The sequence below is a fragment of the Danio rerio genome, chromosome 20 (genome assembly GCF_052040795.2).
Source record: "Danio rerio strain M-AB ecotype USA chromosome 20, GRCz13ab, whole genome shotgun sequence".
NCBI classification, from domain to species: Eukaryota; Metazoa; Chordata; class Actinopteri; order Cypriniformes; family Danionidae; genus Danio; species Danio rerio.
The window spans coordinates 54,222,501-54,249,239 of NC_141040.1; the positions used below are offsets into that span (position 1 = coordinate 54,222,501).

The 26,739-nt window shown below is 40.2% G+C and overlaps 1 protein-coding gene across 5 annotated transcripts in view; it reads left to right on the top strand.

The window, feature by feature from the left end:
* Positions 1–26,739, top strand: part of cpsf2 (cleavage and polyadenylation specific factor 2) — a 495,879-nt gene that overhangs the window by 30,308 nt on the left and 438,832 nt on the right. For 3 of the 5 annotated variants that reach the window (XM_087296593.1, NM_001002384.1, XM_087296594.1), the window contains 3 exon segments: positions 1,195–1,515; positions 1,724–1,858; positions 4,660–4,978. The exons of the other annotated variants lie outside the window; for them this stretch is intronic. In XM_087296593.1, coding sequence (XP_087152719.1) covers positions 1,195–1,515; positions 1,724–1,858; positions 4,660–4,752 — 549 coding nt within the window. In that variant the 3' untranslated portion in view covers positions 4,753–4,978. 5 annotated transcript variants of the gene reach the window in all.

Here is a 26,739-nt window from a genome sequence, read left to right on the forward strand (position 1 = left end):
TCAAGCGCCATCTACAGCAAAAACATCCCAATGAGGCAGAAAAATTGACTATTTCAAACATCAGGAGCTGTGTTTGGCCTGGCAGGCTAGTATTTTTCGGCAGCACGCATTAGTCCCTGTGAGGTGTTTAAAAGCGTCATACTTAGCATCACTCCACAAGCATTGTTATTACCAGCTACCAAAGACATCATTAAAGAGTTATTTAGAGAGGAAGCGGCATGAAAGGTAGATTGTGTGCCTTTGTCAGACAACACAGTAAGCAGACACATAAGTTTAATGTAAATATTTAGCAGTTTTCCATAAATGCAAGATAAGGGAAAAAAAACTACAGAAACTACTACTGTCCAGATTTATATATCTATTTATCTATTTATTTATTTATTTTTTCTAATGAAATATAAATATTTTGAGAATCATTTCTGGCTGTAGTGAGTTGCCAACTAATAAAATAAGTGAAGTTTATTCATAAACTAATTTCGAGAGGATCACGTGCTTATGATTTATCACGGCCGGTCTCGTATTTGCTAATCACTATCTTCCAATCATATGAGCCCTAAGCTACTATGAATAACCGCAGTTTTCAGTCCATTTTATCTTAGTTTGGAAGAAACCCTGCTTCCTCCCCTATTCTCCTCTTTACCTCTGATTGGGCAGCCCGGCGGCCCAGTGGTTAGCACTGTGAGCCCCACAGCAAGAACACTGCCGGCCCTGGTCCTGCCAAGCCGATGGCAAGCCTGGTCCTGCCAAGCCTGGTCCTGCCAAGCCCTTGAGCTCGGGGCTCTCTCCCGGGACAGCATGCCAAACAAGCTTTTTATAGATCATCAGCTAAGTGTGAACTCTTGAAATAGTTTTAAAAACAATACAATTTTGCCTGCTTGTGAAATATGAACTGTAATGTCTTCATGTTATACAGAGTTTTAGTTTACATACTTATACTTGAAATACATAAGTGACTTTAAACTTTAGGCAAAGGGGTCCCCTGCAAGGAATCATCATATTTGGGGGTCCCTGAGATTAAAAAGTTTGAAAGCCCCTGATCTAGAGGCCTTTGCCTTTCATGTAAGCCGCTTCCGATACCAAATGATCCACTAGAAGTATTTTTATTGGTTGTTCCTAAAACTTGTATAGGAGACAAGACTTTTGTCTGGTAGTGTATCATACATTGTTGACTGATGAATGCGTGTGTGTGTGCAGGTGCGACTGAAGGACTCTCTGGTCAGCTCTCTGCAGTTCTGTAAGGCCAGAGACACAGAGCTGGCCTGGATCGACGGCGTTCTGGACATGCGTGTGGAGAAAGTGGACACGGGTGTAATCGTGGAGCTGGGAGAGGCGAAGGACGAGGCAGAGGAAGGAGGAGAGCAGGGGATGGAGGTGACAGAGGAGCTGAACACCGAGCCCAGCACTGCAGCCGCCGCAAACCAGAGGGCCATGAAGACTCTGTTTGGAGAAGACGAGAAGGAGATTTCAGAGGAGAGCGATGTCATTCCTACACTGGAGCCACTGCCGGCACATGAGGTAAAGAGAGGCGGGTTATTAAACACTTGTGGGGCTAATAATTCTGACTGTTTTTATATATTTATGTTATTTCTACTCTTTACACTTCTGGTTAGATGCTAACTGCATTTCATTGGCTCTTTACTCTACTTTCCACTATGGCAATATAGTTGAATCTAATGAAGTATGGCGTGTTAATGTGTAATAATGTTTGTGTGTTTTTGGGCAGGTCCCGGGGCATCAGTCTGTGTTTATCAACGAGCCACGGCTGTCTGACTTTAAGCAGGTTCTGCTGCGTGAAGGCATTCAGGCTGAGTTTGTTGGTGGAGTTCTGGTGTGTAATAATCTGGTGGCCGTCAGGAGGGTGAGTGCAGTCACATTTACACCTCAATATATCATCATCATCATATCTATGGCTTATTGATATAATTGCTTATTGGTGCACTTTATAAGCTGTACAAACTGAGTGTGTTCATGCATTTTGTTCAGAAAAAGTCCAATCTGGGCCTTATCACCTTAAAAAGACAGCTATGCACTGATTTGTAAATATATATATATATATATATATATATATATATATATATATATATATATATATATATATATATATATATATATATATATACACACACACACACACAAACACAGTGCATCCGGAAAGTATTCATAGCACTTTTTTAGGTTACAGCCTTATTCTAAAATGGATTAAATTCATTTATTTCCTCAACATTCTACACACAATCCCCCATAATGACAATGTGGAAAAAGAGTTTTTGAAATTGTTGCAAATTTATTAAAAATTAAAAACCTGATAAATCACATGTACATCAGTGTTCACAGCCTTTGCTCAATACTGTGTTGATGCACCTTTGGCAGCAATTACAGCCTCAAGTCTTTTTAAATATATGATGCCACAACCTTGGCACACCTGTCTTTGGGAATTTTTGCCCATTCCTCTTTGCAGTACTTCTCAAGCTCAAGGATGGGAAGCAACGGTGTACAGCCATTTTCAGATCTCTCTAGAGATGTTCAATAGCATTTAGGTCTGGGCTCTGACTGCGCCACTCAAGGACATTCACTAAGTTGTTGTGAAGCCCCTCAATTGATATTCTGGTGGTGTGCTTTGGGTCATTGTCCTGCTGGAAGATGAACCGTCGCCCCAGTCTGAGGTCAAGAGCACTCTGTAGCAGCTCTTTATTCAGGATGTCTCTGTGCATTGCTGCATTGATCTTTCCCTCTATCCTGACTAGTCTTCCAGCTCCTGGTGCTGAAAAACATCCCCACAGCATGATGCTGTCACCTCCATGCTTCACTGTAGGGATGGTGTTAGCCTGGTGATGAGCGTTGCCTGCTTTTCACTCCAAAAAGTTCAATTTTAGTCTCATCAGAGCAGAGGATTTTGTTTCTTACGGTCTGAGAGTGCTTCAAATGCCTTTTGGTAAATTCCCGGTGGGGAGTGGCTTCCGTTTGGCCACTCTACTATACAGGTGCACAGATGGTTGTCCTTCTGTAAGGTTCTCCTCTCTCCATAGAATAACGCTGGAGCTCAGACAGAGTGACCATCGGGTTATTGATCACCTCCCTGACTAACGTCCTTCTCCCTGATCACTCAGCCTAGATGGCCGGCCAGCTCTAGGAAGAGTCCTAGTGGTTCCAAACATCTTCCACTTACGGGTGATGGAGGCCACTGTGCTCACTAAAACCTTCAGAGCAGCAGAAATGTTTTTGTAACCTTCCCCAGCCTTGTGCCTCGAGACAATCCTGTCTCTGAGGTCTACAGACAATTCCTTTGTCTTCATGCTTGGTTTGTGCTTTGACATGCACTGTCAACCCTGGGCCCTTATATAGACAGGTGTAAGCCTTTTCAAATCATGTCCAATCAACTGAATTTGCCGCAGGTGAACTCCAATGAAGCTGCTGAAACATCTCAAGAATGATAAGCTCAATTTAGAGCTTCACGCCAAAGGCTGTGAATACTGATGTACATATGATTTTTATTTTGTATACGTTTTAGTGCACCTTAAGAAAAGTTTTGCACTGCCGTTTTATTAGCAAGGACTTGAAAGTACTTGAATGTCAGACATATGGATTTAAGGCCTGGTATTTAAAAACAAACACGGGTCCTTGAAAGTGCTTAAATTAAATTTGACATTAAATTTGACATTTTTGTTTTTTTCAACAATTGTACTCAATTATCAAATACAGATTAATCCTAAATTAAAAACCTTAAATTTAGATCTTGTACAATAACACTGACAAATGATGCCAATTTTATCAATATTTCAGACACCGCATTTGAATATCTCCAGAAAAACACATATGATTAAAGTTCTTTAAATATGAGTTTTTAAAACTGTCAAAATGTTTGAAAACTCCTCATTACTATTATTATTTTTCAAGTAAAAATTAAGTGCAAGTGAAATGCTAAGCACTGCACAGACTTGTATGGCGCTACATATGTTGGGGATGAATTATAAAGGTGGCTGATTTAAAATTAACAGTACTCCTTAAAAGTCCTTGTTTTACATACAGTCAAGCCTAAAAATTATTCACACCCCAAGTTATTTTATATTTAACCAGCAAGTTTTTTTTTTTTGGACTGGAAATGCTGGTGAGAGATGAGCATGACAAAAGCAGTAGAGCTTTTATTATGCCACAGTTCACCACTTTCGGTTTTTCAGCTCGTGATCACGCGGAGAACAAGCAGAGCTGCTGCGCTCTAATAAGACACACAACATAATAAGACCTTGCTGCTGCTTCTCTGATGTTTTCTAGAAAGCCAAACCGGATATCAAAAGTGTTTTTCAAAATATTCAGCATGACCGTAAAATGGCTTTGAAAAAATTAAAAACTGCTTCTATTTTAGAAAAAATATAACAAATAAGACTTTATACAGAAGAAAAAATACTACAGTGATTACTTTGAAAAATTCTTCGCCATGTTAAACATAAACCATTTAGGAAATATAAAAAAACTAACAGGAGCGGTGTTTTTTTTTTTTTTTTTTTTTTTTTTTTTTTGAGGGCTTCTAGTGGTTTTTAGCTATTTTAATGAAATAAATCTTACATATTGTCCCTTTATACTCATCTTGATTGTCCAGTGTTTGTAAGTAAGATCATCAGGCATGTTTTCATCACTGATTCTCTGTGTTTTTCTGTGCGTCAGACTGAAGCGGGCCGCATCTGTCTGGAAGGCTGCCATTGTGACGATTACTACAGGATCCGTGAGCTGTTGTACGAACAGTACGCTGTCGTTTAACGATCCTTCAGCCGCAGTCCAAACTTTCATTCCCTTGACGCCTTTTGAGTTGCATATGTTTTATTTTTGTTTGCCCGTGTGTTTTCATGACGGACATTTTGACCCAAATCGAGAGCGTCTGCCGGGACTGTTGAAGAATCATTACTTTTGTTCAGAACTGCTGGATGGAAATGTTTTTTACCTCTTTATTTTGTTCACTGATAAAAACTTCAGTTTTCGTAATGAAGCGACGTGTCGAAGTGAGTTTGTGCATTCACAGTTTTCACATTCATGCTGTTATCTAAAGCCAGCCGGGCTTGCTCAGAATAGCTCACTGTCGGATGAAGGTTTTGTGTGTGTGCGTGCATGGAACACATATTGCATTTGCCAACATGTGAAGTAAGCAGCACAGCATAATAATGAATACAGTATCCCACAATGCCTTGCTTACAACTTTTGACGGATGAACTGGAAATCAGATCAGACATTATATTTACATTTTTTTACTAGTTAAACTCCGCGTGACGTCATTGTCTTTCGCTTTAAGATTTAAAGGGCTAGCTTTGTACCTGACCCCCATAAGTGGTTTGGTTTAAAAGTGTAAAATCTATATTTTTGCACATATGCATCACTTTGGTTTTTATTTTACTGTACAAAAGTTATTTACACTTAAATACACAGTATTTTGGATTCCCGAGCTGGGTATTGAACATTGGTTCATTTTCATATGGTTCATATATGACACATGTACAAGTTATAGCTCAAATGAAAGCTCTTGCTGGTGCTCATACGGTTCTGGCGTTCTTTTTACTGAATTATATTCACATATCAAACAGTTTCTGAATGAATCGCCGTGTTTCCATGGCGCAGAAGTGAAAACAATACATTTATGATCAATAAGCAGCCCCAGATAGCACAGACAGCTGTCATCTCTTACCTTATGCTGTGTGCTTCAGGGCCATTTCTCCTCTGTTTTTGAGGTGATGTGCATAAGTAATCCTTTTATATGTCTGATGTGCTCCAAACACAGTGAATTATGTTTGATCAAACAAAAGAACAGTGAAATATGTAAACAAGGATTGGTCTCTGTGGCTTGTACAGCACCTCTCATCAGTTGGAATACAGTAACTCTTGCATAGATTATGGTGGAGACATTTTTCTTTTTTCCTAGGATTACAGACATGTGCAGGAACCCCCAAAATTAATTACAGCACTCTAGACCACACAGAACCTAAAAGGTACACTTTCAAATTTGAGTTTATAAAAATAAAAAATACAAAAAGCGCCTCTTTTATTTAGGTGTTCATTATAACACAGACAACATATTCAGATATTTTGTAAAACTTTCAATAGCGTTTCAAAAGTATTTTTGCATTTACACCTCTGCATGTGGATTTGGGAAGCTTTTAAATTTAGGTAGGCAAAATCCAGGCGTAAATCCCAATATAGCACTGGAGTTTAAAAAAATAAAATAAAATATTGGAGCTGAGATCACAATGACTACTAATGTACGGTATAAACTAACTGGATGCAGCTGATTTAATCATGCATTTTCTTAATGAATACAAATATTATTTGTTTATTTGACATTGACATCACAATTACACTGGACAACTAAATGCATTTAAGTGTTTTAGCAGACTTGCTAATTCTCAACACCTGTCCACAGGAGGCTTGACAAAATGAAAATAATTAATGCATATGCTCAACATTATAATTCTTTACATAAAATTACTGAAGGCAAAAGCAAAGGCGGCATGATCAAACAAATAGTATACTAGTTGTGCAAACACTGCTGTTTTGTTTTGAACCACTTTTTAAGTACACTACTAAAACTATTTATAATTTATATATAATTTTTGGCTAATAGGTAAATCAGGTAGCAGTGCAATATGCTGCATATCTGGTGGGAGTAATACAGAGGAGGCTGTACGAGTGCTGTTATTGCAGAATATCACATGGCTATCAGCTAATTAGATTCGAGAACCAGACAGAATAAATATTATATTTAAGGAGTAGAATTGGGATCCGATTGCGAGGATATCTCATGTGCACAGCCTTCTTCAGATCACCCCGCAGATTTTTAATGGGATTTAGGTCTGGGCTCTGGCTGGGCCATTCCAAAACTTGAATTTTCCTCTGGTGATGCCATTCCTTTGTTGAAGGTTTTCTTCTAGTATTGTCTGGTATTTAGCACTGTTCATCATTCCCTCCACCTTGACTAAGGCCCCAGCTCAAGCTGAAGTAACGCAACTCCAAAGCATGATGCTGCTGCCACTGGGCTTCACTGTGAGTATGATGCTCAGGTTATGGTTTACTTTAAAAGTGGAGAAACTTTTACAATGATTTATTGTGGTTTACTTTTTTACAACACAAGAGTTCTTCATTTTACGGGTGTGTGTAGACCTTTTATATCCACTGTAAATGTATGACATTACATTGTGCACCATTATTACTCCAGTTGTTTTGTCATGTCTCTTCTCACACCGTTTACTTTAGTTGTTTTTCAGCACTGTAAACTAGTATAATAATAATTCATGCTGCACCGAAGTAACAGCGTGATTTATTTTTTGCCTTCAAATGAACTGTGTTGCTGTCCCTCAACTTGTAACTAATCCACATCATATTCGTTTTCCTTGACCTGAATAACTGATCCAGGGTCAAATCTTTCTGCCATATTCAGAAATATTTCCAGCACGGCTGATCCTGAGTCAGCTGTTTGTTCACACAGTCTGCCAACACAGCAAACATTATGGTCCCGATATACATTACACGGATGACACCATTCTCATCTCCATACAAAATATTCTGCTTTAATATAGTCTTAGTCAGAGTTTTTCATCCGTTCTGCTACATATTTGAATGAACTTCTAGAAAACTTTGTTGGAAAAGTGTAAAGTCTGCATGAAATGAAAACTCCCGGGACTTTTATTTCAGTATGTTGAATACGGAATATTGAGTAGGGGGCGGGGCTTTCTTTTTGTGCGTCATTCAAAGCTAATCTGGTTATTCCTATGATCACGCATGGACGTATCATAAAGATGTCTGTACAGTCATACCTGTTTCCTACAAAATCTCTACAAAGTGTTTTATATACAACTCGAATGAAATGCGGCACAGTGCGAACTGATCGCGCGAGTCTCAAATTTTGTGCGCTTTGTGCGTTCGGTTGTAATAACTCTTCCCTAACACGTCTCCTCCGTCTTTCTGAATGAAATGACATTACTACGACTTTACTATGACTTTTTACTTACTTTACTACATCCAAACAGCTCACAGTAGAAAAAAAACAAGCCATGCCTACTGTTCTTATTTCATTTCTCTAGGAAATTAAAGTGTTTCGAAACACTTTGGTCACGTGACTTGTGTGTTTTGAATTACCTTAGTCATGTGACCTGTGTTTCAAAACACTTTAGTCATGTGACCTGGGTGTTTAAATCACTTCAGTCACGTGACCTTGGTATTTCGAATCACCTTAGTCCCGTGACCTGGGTGTTTCAAATCACCCCAGTCATGTGACCTGAGTGTTTCGAATCACATTAGTCAGGTAACCTGCATGTTTTGAAACACTTTAGTCACGTGACCTGGGTTTTCGAATCACCTTAGTTATGTGACCTGGGTTTTTTGAATTACCTTAGTCACATGACCTGCGTGTTTCGAATCACCTTAGTCACATGACCTGTGTGTTTCGAATCACCTTAGTCAAATGACCTGGTGTTTTGAATCACCTTAGTCACATGACCTGCGTGTTTCGAATCACCTTAGTCACATGACCTGTGTGTTTCGAATCACCTTAGTCATGTGACCTGGGTTTTTCGAATTACCTTAGTCACGTGACCTGCATTTTTCGAATCACCTTAGTCGCATGACCTGGGTTTTTTTGAATCACCTTAGTCACATGACCTGTGTTTTTTGAATCACCTTAGTCGCATGACCTGTGTTTTTTAAGTCACCTTAGTCGCATGATCTGTGTTTAATTGAATCACCTTAGTCGCATGACCTGCGTGTTTGGAGTCACCTTAGTCATAGTTCATGCTGTCCTTACAGAAATAGATTGCTAACCTAATTGTATTTACAAATTAAATAGATTAAAACAAATAGAAATATTATGTTAAATTTTATGTTAAATAGAACATAAAACAATTAAGTTGTCCCAAAAAATCTCAACAATTGTGTTGATTTCAAATAAATCAGCTCATTTCAATTAAGTAGTTTGAACTTATTTTTCTTTTTCCTCATTACATATCAGATTTTGCCTACTCTTCATCACGAGGAACACAAGTAGAAATCAATAATAAGTGTGTGTATTATGTTAAGCGCATTTGAGCATCACGTAATATTTGCACATTTATTGAATAGAAATGTTTCCGATTCACGTAGCCTATGCAAATTCATCTTCAGATGGCACCTTTATAGCAATATGTATGCAGTCAGTCGCTCTGATTACATTGGGAAAACCAGCAATTGCTGCAAATTGCACTTTAATATTTCACTGGTCAACTGTATGGTATGGAAACCTTATATACTGTACCTGCTAGACTTGCGGATGATCTTGTCCCACACATTGCACCGCTCAAAGATACTTTGTATTGTGCAATTTAACACAATTGCCTCTAGGAGTCGTCAATGGAAATAAAACAAACACACACAAGAAATGCACGTACGCCAGAGATGAAGTTGGCATGGACCAACGCACATTCTCACGTTCATTTCATTAGTAAATCCAAATGTGTGCGTGAAACCTGGCATATGCAAAGTTTTTGTGTGTACGCAGTGTTAATCCATGAGGCCCCTGGTGTTTTGAATCACCTTAGTCACATGACCTCTGTGTTTCGAATCACTTTAGTCGCATGACCTGCGTGTTTCGAATCACATTAGTCACATGACCTGGTGCTTCAGATCATGCTTCTGTGCAGTGTCTCGAAACACTTGCGCTTCGAGATCTCGATATTGTTGAAACGTCAGTTTCACGTCAATCATCCCTAGTTTTATGTTCAATTCACTTACATTTGTGGAAATTAAGTTAACCTGATTGTTTTGTGTTGGGACAACTTGAAAGAACTGTGTTGGTGCAACTATTTGGTTAGTGTATATGCCCTGCAAAAAAGCGGGGTTCCACAAAATTGCTTCATGCGGTCCCAACACAAATGGATTGTTAACCTAATTAGGCTGGCTTGTGTAGCAAGTCAGACTATTGTTATCCTATTTTTCTTCTGAGACTAAAAATTAAACTCTATCTCCTCTTAGAGCTTTCAGGCTATGACCACCAAACTCACACCAGACCTCCAAACTGGTCTGACTCGGGTTGCTATATCTTTTCCGACTGATCCGACTTTTAGTTTTCCGAAAAACGTCCCGGGACTGTCTGAAAAATCCAATTGACTTAACATTGGACCAAACTTTGTGACCTCATAACTCTGCATCAGACTGTCCTACAGGCTTCTAACTGGGCTCATTTAACTCAGACTACCTAACTGCCAATAACTGATGAGCTTTTAACTTTCTGGCCACACCCTAGCAACTACTTTTGGGACCCTAGAAGCTGTCCCATAGACTTCCACTGCAAAAGACTCTCATTGACTTTACATTGGGTCAAACTTTGTGAGCTCATAACTCTACATCAGACTGTTGCACAGACTTCTAACTGGGCTCATTTAACTCAGACTACCAAACTACCAATAACTGATGAGCTTTTAACTTTCTAGCCACACCCCTAACAACCAGATACGGCACCCTAGCAACGGTCCCATAGACTGCCATTATAGAGGTTCAGATTGATATCGTCATGCTGCAGTGTGATAGAGACATGGGTGTTGCTTTTAACTGTTCATACTGGCAAGAAGCTTTGATACATCATCAGTCTAAGCTGTCAATCCAATCCATAGCAACAAAACAGACTAACCTAGCAACGATATAACAGCAGCTATATCTCAGTATCAGAACATCGTAGAGAAGCGGGGCTTGGCTTGTTTGACTCATGCTAGCACACCATCTATCCATCCATCCCTCCATCTATTTATTTATCTATCTATCTATCTATCTATCTATCTATCTATCTATCTTTTCATACTTTTTAAAGCTGTTTAAACTAAATAAACTATTACCATCAGGCTTTTACAAGCCAGCCTCAAAGTTTGTTCTCAAACTTTAAGAATCTAGTTGTATTTACAAATGTACATAGATTGAACATAAAACAATTAAGTTGTCCCAAAAAGTCAAGAATTGTGTTGATTCAGCTCATTTCAAATAAGTAGTTTGAACAAGCAGAAAAATTATTAGAGTGCTCTACATCTGAACACAAGATGATCCGGTCACACTTTACAATAAGGTTCATTAGTTAACGTTAATTAACACATTTACTAACATGAGGAAACAATGAAGAATACATCTACTACTGTATTTGTTCATGTTAGTTAACATTAGTTAATGAAAATACAGTTGTTCATTGTTAGTTCATGTTAATTCAAGGTGCATTAACTAATGTTAACAAGCATGGAATTGGATGTTAATAATGCATTAGTAAATGTTCAATTTTGATTAATAAATGCTGTACATGTGTTGTTCATGATTAGTTCATGTTAGTAAATGCATTAACTAATGAACCTTATTGTAAAGTGTTACCGATGATCCAATCTACATTTAGTGTATTTTCTCTTGCTCGAATCATCAAATTATTCATCTTCCAGCATAGTCCAGATGCAGTTGGCCAAGCATCTGTTGAACCTCGATCTGCCTTCTAGATTCATCTGCCAGGCTCCAGATGCTGACGGTGACCCATCAGGCCAGAGAAGATGGTTCCACTGATCCACAATCCACCTGCTCAAGCTGTGCTCCATCCTGCAGGCTTTATACAGGTACTGGAAATCCTAGAAAATGCTTGAATATTAATCTTGTGTCTTCCTAGTTAGAGAAGTGCTGAGATTTTAGATGTAGTCTTAAAGCAATATGCAAATACACTTCATTGAACATGTATCATATACACATAACGAAAGGACAATAAAGGACATGGAAAGGACAATATATACCGCAGGTTAATTACAATGTCCACTCTATACATAATTTTCAACCTCTCCCTAGTCAAACACACCTGAATCAACCCATCGAACATCAGTAGAGACTCCAAAACCTTAAATTAGTGGTTCAGATAAGGCAGACATCCTAAGTGTGTTCTAATGTTGTGCCTCCAGGAACAGGTTTGGGAAACACTGGCCTAATATATGTGATGTGACATCAAAAAAGCAATGTGAGCTGATAAATGCTCCCTCTTCGTGTTGCATAATAGTATATAACAGCTTTTTAAATGTAAAGACGCGTTCATGTGCATGTCAGAGCATTGTTTGTCCTGCCGTTTTAATGTCCCCATAGAGTAAGTCTCCTCCAGTAATCCTCCCTGTGAAAGAGTGGAGGAGATTTGGAGAAGGCGATTCCTCGGGTTGATTCCAGCTCCACCTCTGCTTTTCATTCTGATAAGTGACGGCGAGCGGCAGGACTGTCCATCAGCTAATCCTCTTATAGTCATCGTAATGCTGTCTCGGCTTTAATGGAGCTGACAGATGAGCTATAAGAGCAGAAATGGAGCGTTATGTCCCCGAGTTCAGCTGCTCATCCACAGCAGCCTAGCTTAGTGTCCGCAGATGGCGACATAAACCCTGTTCCTGGACCTAAACATCACCTATTAATGCAAAAGCTGTTTAGGAAGGTTGATTTTAACTAGAGAAGCATTCGGGAGACAGATTTCACATGCATTAGAAGAACCTATAGAGGATGAACCTAAAATTGTTAGTTAAAGGGCACCTATGGGGAAAAATCTACTTTTCAAGCTGTTTGGACAGACATGTGTGTGTATAGTGTGTATAAACCGTCGTATTGGGTTGATGTAAACACACGCAGTCATTTTTTTTCAATTACAAAACATAAAATCGGTGGACCAATTGGAGCGATTTTTTAGATCAACCGCAGCTTGATGTAGGAGTGCCGTCCCCCCGCCCATCAATATTGATTGACAGGTGCGTATTACCACATATCCGCCATTTTCAGCATGTCAAAACAACGGGCCCTATCATACACCCGGCGCAATGTGGCGCAAGACGCGGCGCAATACTTGTTTGCTAGTTTCAGCTTGGCGCAAGAGTCGTTTTCACATTTTGCGCCACGATCTTTAAATAGCAAATGCATTAGCGCTCATTTGTGCGCCCATAGGCGTTCTGGTCTAAAAAGGAAGGCCTTCTGAGGCGCATTGCTGGCGCGTCGCTATTTTGAGAAACTATAATAGATTTTTTATTAGACCAAAACTAACTCGGTCTAAACTCCAGCACAGAGTTGCACCTCGCTTACACACTGCTTAATAGCCTACACACAAGATGTAGAGCAATACGCAAATATCTTTACATATGAAGAAAAATATATATTAAGGATATATATAGGATATAATAAGAATATATATATATATATATATATATATATATATATATATATATATGTGTGTGTGTGTGTGTGTGTGTGTGTGTGTGTGTGTGTGTGTGTGTGTATATATATATATATATATATATATATATATATATATTTATATATGATATAAATGTAAAGGCTTAAAATATTACAAAACATTATTTTCTAGCCTACATAAATATGAAAAAACAGTTTTTTTATCTTCTTCCTCTCGGGAGGCTTTTTCAGTTTATTCGTGACAATTTGCTTTTGTATAATGTTATTATTATTATTAGCAGTATTTTTTATTATATCCATATTTATATTTGTTTTATTAAAAACAAGCTTAGATTTGACCACCTGCAGGTTTTAGACCATATGAGGCACAGCATGTGTTTTAGGATATAACTCAGTGTTTTATTGTTCATTTATTCGTTTACTGGAAATTAGAACTGAATTTAGAAATAGTTTTGAAACAAATATTTGCGCTTAACAAACTAAAATTAATTATTTATAGGCTAATTGATGTCTGTTTGAACAAGGTTTCCTTATCCACGAGAGCTAAAGTGAATGTAGTTCCATTATCTCTCATTCTCATGCAGTAGATGCTCTGTTTAACTGTTTTCTGTTAAAAAAAACTGTTAGCTGTTTGCTAGTGAAATGCTCATTTTTTCCACTTCCACTTAATTTGCGTCCTGTAAATAGCGAATGCGCTTATGGCGCAACACAGCTGGCTCTTAAAGGGAATGGGAGATGAGACTCTGATTGGTTTATTCTCAAAACACACCTATAACTCATTAAGAAAATAAACTCAAACCTTTTAGTACATGCGCCACAGCGCAAAGCGGATTTTTCCTTCCTTAAATTAGCATATATTGATTCTGACATGCCCTGAAAGCGTTTGCGCCCTGCGCTTTCCGTTTTGCGCATGGACCGTCAAAATAGAGCCCGACGTCACCAAAGGAACACCCTCCAAGAAACCTGCTCTATTTTTAGATGTAAAGCTCATTGGGCTCAACACAAGATCAACATTCACCACATTATCCCTCTCATCGGCGCCATTGTTTGTAACTTTAGGTGGGTTTGCAGACGTGCACTTTTCATTGCGTCTTCCTTAAACCTCCGCTGTTTGCGTTTCCCTTGGTCACAGAAGCTCCCAGTCATCTCAGCTAGGTGCGGCTGAAAGGTGCGAGTGCGTTGCTTCACGTGCGCGTCCCTCCATTGGAAATAGCAAACTTGCCTTAAGCAGGTCGTACACCAGAAGCGCCGCTCGGCGACGTGCAGCGCCATGCATTTTAGAATTTTAAACATAGGTTTCTATCAGGGTACACACAACGGCGCCTCAAGTCGGCGGCTGTCCGCGTCGCTTAGCCACGACTTAGACAAGACTCAAGACACTTTCTCATCTGAATAGTTTCATTTTAAATAACATGCAAATGTGTGCATCTGGTACGTCGTGTCGCAGCTCTGAGTGGTGCATTCGATGTGGGACGCCTTTTAGTTATAGCCTCAGTAAAAGTTAATCCAGTGTGCGTGGTTATTAGACTCGGTGTACAAGCTCGGAACTTTAAACTAGCACACAGTTGGCTGTAAAACTATACAAAGACACAAATGATTTTGTAACTACCACTCTGACACATTCTGGCACATAAGGAATATTGATTCCTCAACAGTCGTCTCTGCTTGGTCTGTGTCCGAGTCGCACATGTACGGCTAAATGCTGATCCTCTCACTCATGTTGCTTCTTTCTGTCTGTTGCATACACAAAGCAGGGGAGCTCTTGGCTCCGCCCCCTTGTTAAGTTGGGCGGGAAGTCGAAACTAATTTTCATGTGAAGCAAGCAACACACACCTAAAACAACAAAAATACAAAAAAAAACCAAAATAACACTTTTTAACACAATATAATACAAAAAATCTGAACTGTGTTTTGAACTGAACCTAAACTGGCCCACTCAGAAGAACCATAATACTAATATTAAATCTCAAAAAAGGAGTAAACTAGGTGCTCTTAAAAAAAAAAACACTAATCAGTTTTGATTAATAACACAATTATATCGAGTTCTCACCAAATAAAAAAAATGGGTTGTGTGTGTTTCACATAGTTTATGAAACTGCCGTAACCATCGTATTATGGATGATGCAAAGGCATATGTGCACATTGTCGAAATTGGAGTATGGCTGTGTCCGAAACCGCATACTTCCATACTATATAGTACGCTAAAATCAGTATGTGAGCCTAGTAGTATGTCAGAATTCATAGAATTCGAAAATCCGTATCTGAGAAGTACCAGGATGACCTACTACTTCCGGCAAGATTCTGGAGTGCGCATCCCATCCCACGCTATCCCATAATGCCCCGCGAGAGAATTCATGAATGGAAATGAAGTGACGCAACTGACGCAGGTAGGTCACGTGACCATGACAAAATAGCAGATGTAGTACGTCTGAATTCTATTCATACTTTTCACATTCATACTGTATAGAACCGACTTTTCTAACGGCCGAGTAGTACGTTTACATTCAAATGCAGTACCTACAGAGTAGTAGGCGTTTTCGGAGAGAAAGTGATTACGAGAAAGTCATTATTGTGATAAAGTAAGCCATTATGAGAAAATATGTTATTATAATCAGAAAATAATTCATTATTACGAGAAAGTACACTAACCGGCCACTTAATTAGGTACACCTTACTAGTACCGGGTTGGATCTTCTTTTGCCTTCAGAACTGCCTTAATCCTTCGTGACATAGATTCAACAATGTACTATAAATATTCCTCAGAGATTTTGCTCTATATTTACATGATAGCATCACGCAGTTGCTGCAGATTTGTCAGCTGCACACACATGATACGAATCTCCCAGACCACATCCCAAAGGTGCTCTATTGGATTGAGAACTGGTGACTGTGGAGGCCATTTGAGTACATTGTCTCATTGTCATGTTCAAGAAACCAGTCTGAGATGATTTGCGCTTTTTGACATTGTGCGCTATCCTGCTGGAAGTAGCGATCAGAAGATGAGTACACTGTGGTTATAAAGGGATGGACATGGTCAGCAACAATACTCAAGTAGGCTGTGGCGTTGACACGATGCTCAATTGGTACTAATGAGCCCAAAGTGTGCCAAGAAAATATCCCCCACACCATAACACCACCACCAGCAGCCTGAACCATTGATACAAGCCAGGATGGACCCATGCTTTCATGTTGTTGATTCAAAACTCTGACCCGATCATCCGAATATGGCAGCAGAAATGGAGACTCATCAGAGCAGGCAACGTTTCTCCAATCTTCTATTGTCCAGTTTTGGTGAGCCTGTGTGAATTGTCGCCTCAGTTTCCTGTTCTTAGCTGACAGAAGTGGCACCCGGTGTGGTCTTCTGCTGCTGTAGCCCATCCGCCTCAAGGTTGAACTTGTTGTGCATTCAGACATGCTCTGCTGCAGACCTTGGTTGTAACGAGTGCTTATTTGAGTTACTGTTGCCTTTCTAAAGATGGTTGTGCGTGAAAATCCCAGTAGACCAGCAGTTTCTATAATACTCAGACCAGTTCTGATGCTCGGTTTGAACTGCAGCAGATCGTCTTGACCATGTGTACATTCCTAAATGCATTGAGTTGCTGCCATGTGATTGGCTTATTAGAAATTTGCGTTAACAAGCTGTTGGACTGTACCTAATAAAGTGGCCGGTGAGTGTAAGTTAAGTTAAACAACAAATTACAAACAGATTCAAATGTTTTCTATCACACTGAAGTATGTTGCATTATTTAATGTCAATAATTGATTCAGTTTACTGTAAATTCTACATATTTCAGTCCATACATTCATTTATTTTCTTGTCGGCTTAGTCCCTTTATTAATCTGGGGTCGCCACAGCAGAATGAACCGCCAACTTATCCAGCAAGTTTTTACGCAGCGGATGCCCTTCCAGCCGCAACCCATCTCTGGGAAACATCCACACACACACTCATACCCTACGGACAATTTAGCCTACTCAATTCACCTGCACCACGTGTCTTTGGACTGTGGGGGAAACCCACGCGAAGGCAGGGAAAACATGCAAACTCCACACAGAAACGCTAACTGAGCCGAGGTTCGAACCAGCGACCTTCTTGCTGTGAGGCAACAGCACTACCTACTGCGCCACTGCCTCGCCCTGTTTCAGTCCAGTTTAAGCAAAATGAATGACAAAAAAATGGCTGACGTACATGCAGTTCTACATCTTATGCTTTCAGCTAGAGTTGCATGCCAAATATTATCAGTGGGATTTACTTGTGAAATGAATGATAAAGTAGTACTAGAGATGTTTGTGAAGAGCTTATTCATGACGGTTTACACGCAACGCTCATAATAAATAATCTTTCAACAATGGCTGCTGACTGACAGCATTTAAACCTGCCGTTTTAAGAGTTGTACATTCATCCATAATAATAGTCACCATTGCACAAACAGTTCCTCCACTGAGTTTTTTCCATCTGCAGTCCTGTACTCCTCTCAGCAGGTGGGTGAGTTTGTGGTGTTGTTCACCCACGGATGATTGAAACAGTAGTTTTGAAGCCAGAGAATGACATCAGTGCGTGTGGGATCTTATAATTGTGGTGGAAAGAATACTGAAAAATCATCATGTTAATGATTAGTGTTAAGCTGTGAACTAGGGCTGCTTGATCTTTATTTTGTTTTGCTGTGATTTATGACTATAATTGAATAGCTCTGTTTCAAAAGATTTGAATAACTGAGATCGGCTGGAGTGATCAAGTCTTTTTCAATGGAGTGTGCTGCATAAAAAAAAATAAATAACAATCATACCATGGCTTTCTTTGGAGTCTTTGGAGCTTTCAATTACAAAAATTTAACAATTTAATGAAAAATAACAAGACGAGGCAGTGGCACAGTAGGTAGTGCTGTCGCTGGTTCGAAGGTCGCTGGGTCGCTGGTTCGAAACCTTGGCTCAGTTGGCGTTTCTGTGTGGAGTTTGCATGTTCTCCCTGCCTTCGCGTGGGTTCCCCTCCCGGTGCTCTGGTTTCTCTCACAGTCCAAAGACATGCGGTACAGGTGAATTGGGTAGGCTAAATTGTCCGTAGTGTATCCCCAGATTAATAATGGGACTAAGCCGACAAGAAAATGAATGAATGAATGAAAAATAACATGGTCATCATTGTAAAATAATTGTGGGCAAGGCAAGTTTATATAGCACATTTCATACACAGTGGCAATTCAAAGTGCTTTACATAAACAAGAATAAGAAAAGACAAGTATAAGAAAATAAAAAATAAATAATAAAAAGTATTAAAAACAGATTGAAATGTGTTAAAACAGGTTATAAAAGAATGAATCTTTGAATGTGCCTAATGTTGGAGCACATCTGATCATTTCTGGAAGCCGATTCCAGCAGTAGAGGGAGCTATGTAGGTATTTGGCTCAGAGAGAGCTGTGACGAGTCTCTTAGGCCGTACTCACACTATGTACAGTTCCCTCGAACTGGGCCAAAGCACGCTTGTCCCCCCTCCTGTCTCCCCCGACGGCCCGCACTCACACCACAATCGGGCCTGGGCAAGCTTACGTCATCGCTGCTGCGCTGTTCAGTGAGAAGCGCTCTCTCACTCAGCAGCACAGTGGAGATTTCTCTTGTTATATCGTTTCAGTCGTTTGTTATGCAGTGACATGCAGTCAAATATTTCGCCAAACAGTCCTTAGGGATGCGGGGACACGCAGTCAAATATTTCACCGAACAGATCCGCCAATTTTGGCGCTCATAAACAATCATAAAGCTCTCATGCTGCAGGAATGAGGAGGTCTGCTGAAGATGCGCAGCTGTCATGCAGTGAGGAGTTCTCGTCTTTAATAAACTACGGCAGTTTGTGTTCACTGAACAGTAAGAATGAATAATAAATCCATATGAAACAGTCCCTTCAAAGTCACGTCTCGCTTTCAGTTTCGGGCTTTGGAGCGTTTTGCACTCACACACAAGCATACCGTGCCAAAGCCCAAGTGAACCGCGCTCAGGCACACCTCTTCCAACCGGGCCAGGGCCGGCCAATTGAACCGTGCTTGAGCCTGATTCAGCGCGCACACACTTCTCAAACGATCCGGGAAACGGGCCTGGGCACAGTACGAATAGCATAGTGTGAGTGGGCCCTTAGACCAACCCACTGATCAGCTGAAGCAGGAAGGACAGAGACTCATCTGCGCATTTGGGAACACCCGTTTTCCCCTCTATAAAAAAGCCAGCAGTGTTTGCTTGGGGAAGCTGTGCTTTTGCTCCTGTTTGTTTTGTTTCTTTTTTAGCTTTGTTTATTATTTGATTTTGCTGACCTAAAGTGAGCACTTGATTATTCTTTAATGTTTAAATAGATACTTTCAGTACCACACCATCCTGTGTATGTCCTCGCTTCAATTTGTCATTGTCTTTGAGCCAGGTCGTGACAAAGCATATAAAGGTTGAACAGGAGAGGTGCCAGAATCGAGCCTTGTGGGACTCATGGGTGTCCACCTTGACCTGTGGTGACCTAAACAGCCATAGTAACCTCTCCCTTCAAAGTAAGATCTGAACCATTTGAAGACCCTCCCAGACAACCCAACCCAGTTTTCCAGCCTGTCCAGAAGAATGTTGTGATCAACTGTGTCAATATTACAATATTATTCAAATAATATCTTATATAATATTTATACTTGTATATATTTTATACTTATATATATACTTAATATTTAATAAATAATCTAAAGGCGGCACAGTGGCTAAGTGGTTAGCACTGTCACTTCACTGCAATAAGGTCGCTGAGTCCCGGTTGGATCATTTTTGTGCGGAGTTTGCATGTTCTCCCTGTGTCTGCGCGTGGGTTTCCTCCGGGTGCGCCGGTTTCCCCTACAAGTCCGACGCATGCACTATAGGTGAATTGGATGAACTAAATAGGCTGTAGTGTATGTGAGTGACTGTGTATGGGTGTTTCCCAGTACTGGGTTGCAGCTGGAAGGAGAGGGGTCTGGCTGCAGACCTGGTGCAGTGCAATCTGGGCTGCATCCAATGCTTTTTAATGGGCTCACCTAACCCCACCCCCAACCCTACCCGTCACAGTGATGTCACTAGCTCCATTTGAGCGCATTGTCTGACATTGCATAGCCGAGTGATGCAATCTCAGCTTGCATCATAAAGGCTGCGTCCAGATACTATTGGCTGGAAGGGTATCCGCTGAGCAAAACACATGCTGGAATAGTTGGCAGTTCATTCCGCTGTGGCGACCTCTAATAAATAACCCCTCAGACGAAGCTGAAGGAAAATAAATGAATGAATAAATAAAAGTCTACAGTGCAGTTATAAAAGCAAACCTCTGAACACCTTGCGGATTGACGTGCACAAACTGAAGAAGTCAAAACGTGTTGGGTTGTGTCCTGCTGGGTATTTTCTGCTCTGCAGGCTGCAGTTTGTCATGCATACGCTGTGATATTTCATCCTGCAGGTGATCGACTGAACATTTGTTCCCAAGGCGGCGGAGTTTGTAATATGCACAGAAATTAGCTGTCAAGACTCTGTGGGGAAAAGAACAAATTATGCAGCGCTCCATCTGTATTATACTGTGTGGGAAAAAAAAAGAGTGCATTGTGGGTAAGGTGACAGTCATTTTTCTGGTGGCACTGTAGATATTAGATAATATTCTGTGCAACAGCAAAAAAAAAAAAAAGGAGAAAAAAAAGTAATAATGTAAAGTGCAAGAGAGTGAAAACTGCTCTGAGTCCTGAATTTCATGTTTGTCCAAATGTGGCATGATAATACCAGGATGTTCTCTGGGATGCACTGGATCACCATGTTAATACTGTAGTATATTACAAAGATTTTCCTGAATATATCCTGGGGACTGTACTATTGCATTCATAAAACATGCCACAGTGTCCTAATACTATTACCAATATGTGCAATATGATATTGATTTGTTGCAGCGGGAAGGGCATCCGCTGCAACATGTGCTAGATAAGTTGGTGGTTCATTCCGCTGTGGCGACCCCTGACTAATAGCCGAAAAGAATGCACAATGGCAGTTGGTCGGCGAGTAAACAAATGTAATGAATGGAAATACACAGGTCTGTGCGTATAGACATTTCATGTACTGCTGTACAGTAACGTGTCGTTTGTTTGTTTCGGTTGTCTTCATTGTAATGGTTTCGTTTCGTGATGATTCTATGGTGTGCTTTATCTGAAGTGGGCGGGTTGTGTGACGTTTGATTCGGGGGATGTTCTGTGGGTGGTGTTTGCGTGACGCGCTGTGAGCTATTAGCCCGTCAGTGGAAACGCGCCATGATTTCGGCCTCATTTCTCAACCTCCCGGGCTATCGGCCTGGCCCGGCCCGATTAAAGCCCTGGCTCGCACTGGCCCGATAGTGGAAATGCGGCTAATGAATGAATGAATGATACTGATTTAGCCCTCTAACTCTGGGGGCCCCAAAACAGCATGTGCCCTAAGAATGATCCTAACTTCCCCCGCTTAGCAGCGCCCTCAGGTTTGTGATCGTCCTCAAGGTCAGTTTGTTCTTCTGCAGGAAAAAAACACAAACAAGCCATTTGTTACCGTCTTTATCACGATGATATGTCACTGCGGATTAAATGGACTCTCTCTTTCTCTGATTAACCTTTACAGTCTATATTTGTCAGAGAAAAGGTTGCACTCTTCAACCTGTGCGTTTCTTCAACACATCCTGCTTCTAAGACTTCAAAAATAAATTATAATATTATATATGAATTATATACATTTACAGTCACTCACACACACACTCACTGGACATTTCATTAGGTTCACCTTAGTACCAGGTTTGACCCCCTTTTGCCTTCAGAACTGTCTTCATCCTTCATGGCATAGATTCAACAAGATACTGGAGATATTCCTCAGAGATTTTGCTCCATATTGACATGATAGCATCACACAGTTGCTGCAGATTTGTCAGCTGCACACACATGATGCCAATCTCCAGTTCCACCACATGCCAAAGGTGCTCTATTGAATTGAGAACTGGTGACTGTTGAGGCCATTTGAGTACAGTGAACTCATTGTCATAGTCAAGAAACCAGTCTGAGATGATTCTCGCTTAACATCATGGCGCGTTATCCTGCTGGAAGTCAGAAGATGAGTACACTGAGTTTTGAAATACTCAGACCAGCACATCTGACACCAACAACCGTGCCACGTTCAAAGTCACTGAAATCACCTTTCTTCTCCATTCTGATGCTCAGTTTGAACTGCAGCAGATCGTCTTGACCATGTCTACCTGCCTAAATGCATTGAGTTGCTACCATGTGATTGGCTAATTAGAAATTTGCATTAACGAGCAGTTGGACAGGTGTACCTAAAAAAGTATATAAATATATATATATATATATATATATATATATATATATATATATATATATATATATATATATATATATATATATATATATAAACAACAACCAGTTGTTCAGCTGATGATCTGCCAGCAACATTGATGGTAAGAAATTTTTAAAATAAGGTCCCATTAGTTAAAATTATAAAACAGATTAACTAAAAATGAGCTATTCACTTATTAAATTTGTAAAAAAAAAAAAAAAAAAAAAAAAAGTAAGTTAGTTAATGATAATACAAGTGTTAATTTTTCAGGTCAATTAAGCAAATTGAAAGAAATTGTTGAAATTTTACAATTTCCAATGCTTTTATTTCAGTCTGTTCTCATCACCAAGCACTCATAAATACAGTAAACTAATCAGTAATATTCTGAATTACTACATTTAATCACAATTTATAATAGAAGTATAAATATCGATATAAATGTATTTTAAAAAGGAAATGAAGCACTCAGTCAAGTTTACCTTATTTTGTACAATGGATTCCACTTTACTGAAAACGAATTAAACAAACTCGATTGATGGTACCAAAACGAAAAACAAAAGAAACATACTTTATTAGCAGTATTCGCACCAACTCTGTGATGCTCGTCCACAACTTCATGCATTGGGTTAAACTATTAAATAATTGATTGTATACATTGGGTCCAATCTCTGTGTTCAGTCTGTTACAGTCATGGTTGAAACCCAGACAGGCTGTCAGGCAGCGTAATACAGCGAGTGGAGCAAAGCGCATCAAATGATCGGTAATTAAAAGGGGGAAAATAGAATAAATATATATTCTTTTATATTAGACACACATCTGAGGCTTGTATTTGCAGCAGCTCCACGTCCACAACTTCACGCATTGGGTTAAATTAAGCTTTACAGCCTCCTTTACTTCCATTGTTTCTGTTCAGTGTAGGGAACTCAACCAACCCCGTGACGTCAGATACAGCGACATTCCAAGATGGTGGCACCATCTAAAATCTAAACATGCCGTTTTCTGCTAAATGATTACATTAATCGAGTTTGCTTAACATATTTTCATTAAAGTGGAAACCAATGTACAGAATAAGGTAAACTTGACTGAGTGCTTCATTTCCCCTTTACATTTTAATTCATACCTGTGACACACGATATCTTCAGGGATCCTATTAAATTCCAGCATTTAATAATGAAACATTTCTGGTTATTGTTATGGTTAAAAGCTGTTGTGCTGTGCAGTATTTATGCAGAAATCAATTTGTGGTTTGTGTTTTTACCAGAAATAAGGTTATAGAAAAAAATCTAAGTTATATCTTAATAAAAAAAATGTTTCTTTAATAATTACTTACATTTAGTAACCAACATCCAGGAAATGTTTTCTTTATAACAAAAATATTTGATTTGTTGAGAGGGGTCTGGCTGCAGACTCGGTGCAGTGCAATCTGAGCTGCATCCAATGCTTTTTAATGCGCTCACCTAACCCCACCCGTCACAGTGATGTCACTCACTCCATTGAGTGCACTGGGTCTGACATTGCATCGCTGAGTGATGCAATCTCAGCTTGCATCATAAAGGCTGCATCCAGATACTATTGGATTTGTTTAGCTATAATAGCCCTAGAAGTGAATTACTCATTAATTTCCTTTTTGGCTTAATTAGTCCCTTTATTATTCTGGGGTCACCACAGCGGAATGAACCGCCAACTTATCCAGCATGTTTTACACAGCTGATGCCCTTCAAGCTGCAACTTATAACTGGGCAACACTCATTCACACATACACTATGGACAATTTGGCTATACCACATGTCACAGAAATGCCTACTGACCCACTCGAGGCTCAAACCAGCAACCTTCTTGCTTTGAGGTGATCATGCTACCCACTGCGCCACCGTGATGCCCTTAAAGTGAACTACTGTAACTCTAAACAAAGCAAGCTCAGTGAAGTGTTAACAGTGTCTGCTCGTGTTATGCTGGAGGAATCCAGATTTCTGCATTGGAAGTGCAATATTCATGTCGTCCTCGTCTTTCTGCGCTGAAAATGAGCAGATGCGACTGTGAGAGCTGAGCTAAAGGTCACTGTTTACTGGCCTGCAGGTTTGTATTCATTAGCGTCGGAGGAGAAATGTTTAGCGTGTAATGAATCTGGCACAGGTCGCCGTCTTCACCTGACACCGTTTGTTCTGTGACCGTGTGTGTGTTTGTTTGTGTGTGTCGCTCTCTCTGCATGTGTGCGTGTATGTGTGTGTGTCCAAACAAACCCCACCGCACCGCCGTGTCGCGACTGCGTCTTATGATTATGATGAATATTTTATTGTCCTGCCAGTGATGCAAGAGCTCGTGGATGCATTAAATTTGGAGAATCCCGACGAGACAGGAAGCCCTGCGTGTGTCTGTGACGCCAAAAATAAAAAATAAAACAAGCGCTCGCTAACACTCGCTTCCTGTGGCATCTGTTTACAGGGAATCAAAGATCTTACACTCTGAGGGAAATATGAGGTACAACTTCAGCTAAAACCGCCAAAAATATAGTATTGTAGATGTAACGGGGGGAAATAAAATCATAAATTAAGGGTGAATGGTGTCAAAATGCTTGTTTTTGGGTAAAAACATTTGTTCTAATTGAATAAAAATCTTATGGTTGTTGTCAAGTTGTATAACACATCCTGGAGAAAGATACAGGTGAGAAAGGGATATAATGGGTGGAGTCAGCCAGCAATTTTCTCAATTCACTTAAGCTGCGTCCCAAATGGCACACTATACACTATGCACTCATGTACTTATGCACTTACACACTCAACAGTATAGTATATTTATGGTGCACTATTGTTTTTTTACTAAGCGGAAATTCAAACCGTTTCCCTGATGACGTTTGAAGGTTGCCAAATCAGCGAAATAAACGACCAAATCATCTAATAATACCTGTCGTGAGTATAACCGCATTCACCATCGGGACGCGCTATAATCACTCTCATTGGAGAATTTTGCTTTCACCATCCAAAATAAATAAAGTTATCCAACATGTGTGCCCGATAGCGCCTTCCGCTACGTAAGCAAACCTGTGGTCGTTGAGTGCGTGAAGTGTCCATCATTACACAGTTCACTTTACCGGCTGAATGAGTGCATCATCCAGGTAATTAATAATAATAATAATAATAATTCGTTACATTTATATAGCGCTTTTCTGGGCACTCAAAGCGCTTTACACAATGGGGGGGGGGATCTCCTCATCCACCACCAGTGTGCAGCATCCACCTGGATGATGCGACGGCAGCCATTTTGCGTCAGACCGCACACCACACACCAGCTGATTGGTGGAGAGGAGACAGAGTGATGATATGCCAATCATGATATGGGGAGGGTTAGGAGGCCATGATGGACAGAGGCCAGTGGGCAGATTTGGCCAGGATGCCGGAGTTAAACCCCTAGTCTTTTTCGAAGGACATCCTGGGATTTTTAACGACCACAGAGAGTCGGGACCTCGGTTTAACGTCTCATCCAAAAGACGGCGCTCACTGAGCAGTATATAGTCCCCATCACTATACTGGGGCATTAGGACCCACACAGACCGCAGGTTGGGCGCCCCCTGCTGGCCTCACTAACACCACTTCCGGCAGCAACCTAGCTTTCCCAAGTGGTCTCCCATCCAGGTACTGACCGGGCGCAGCCCTGCTTAGTTTCAGTGGGCGACCATGTGAGAGTTGCAGAGAGCTAGCTGCCGGCTAGTTAAAGTGCAAGAGTAAATAATAATAATAATAATAATAATAATTCCTTACATTTATATAGCGCTTTTCCAAAACCATGATTTTGGAGTATTTGTACAAGTCGAGAAAGTCATTGGAAGCATATTAACAGCGTGCACACGCACAGTCTACTCGGCCATGAGACAGCAATTGTTTCTGACCCTGGCAGTTACATGCAGATTCGCCAGGTCTCGAAACGCTTCTAAACTTTCTAAACTGCTTTGAATCGCTTTAGTCACGTGACCAGGTGTTTCTAAACACTTTAGTCACGTGACTTGAGTTTTTCTAAACACTTTAGTCACGTGACTTGGGTGTTTCGGATCATGCTTGGGTGCAGTGTTTCGAAACACTTGTGCTTAGGGATCTCGACATTAGCCCCTTTCACACATACAGACCTTTCCGGAAAATTGCCGGCAATTTTCCGGAAAGGTGTGTATGTGTAAACAGGTCCTTTTTGAAAATAACGGTAAATTCGTTCTGGCTATTTTCCGAAAAGAGAAGTTTTAACATTAC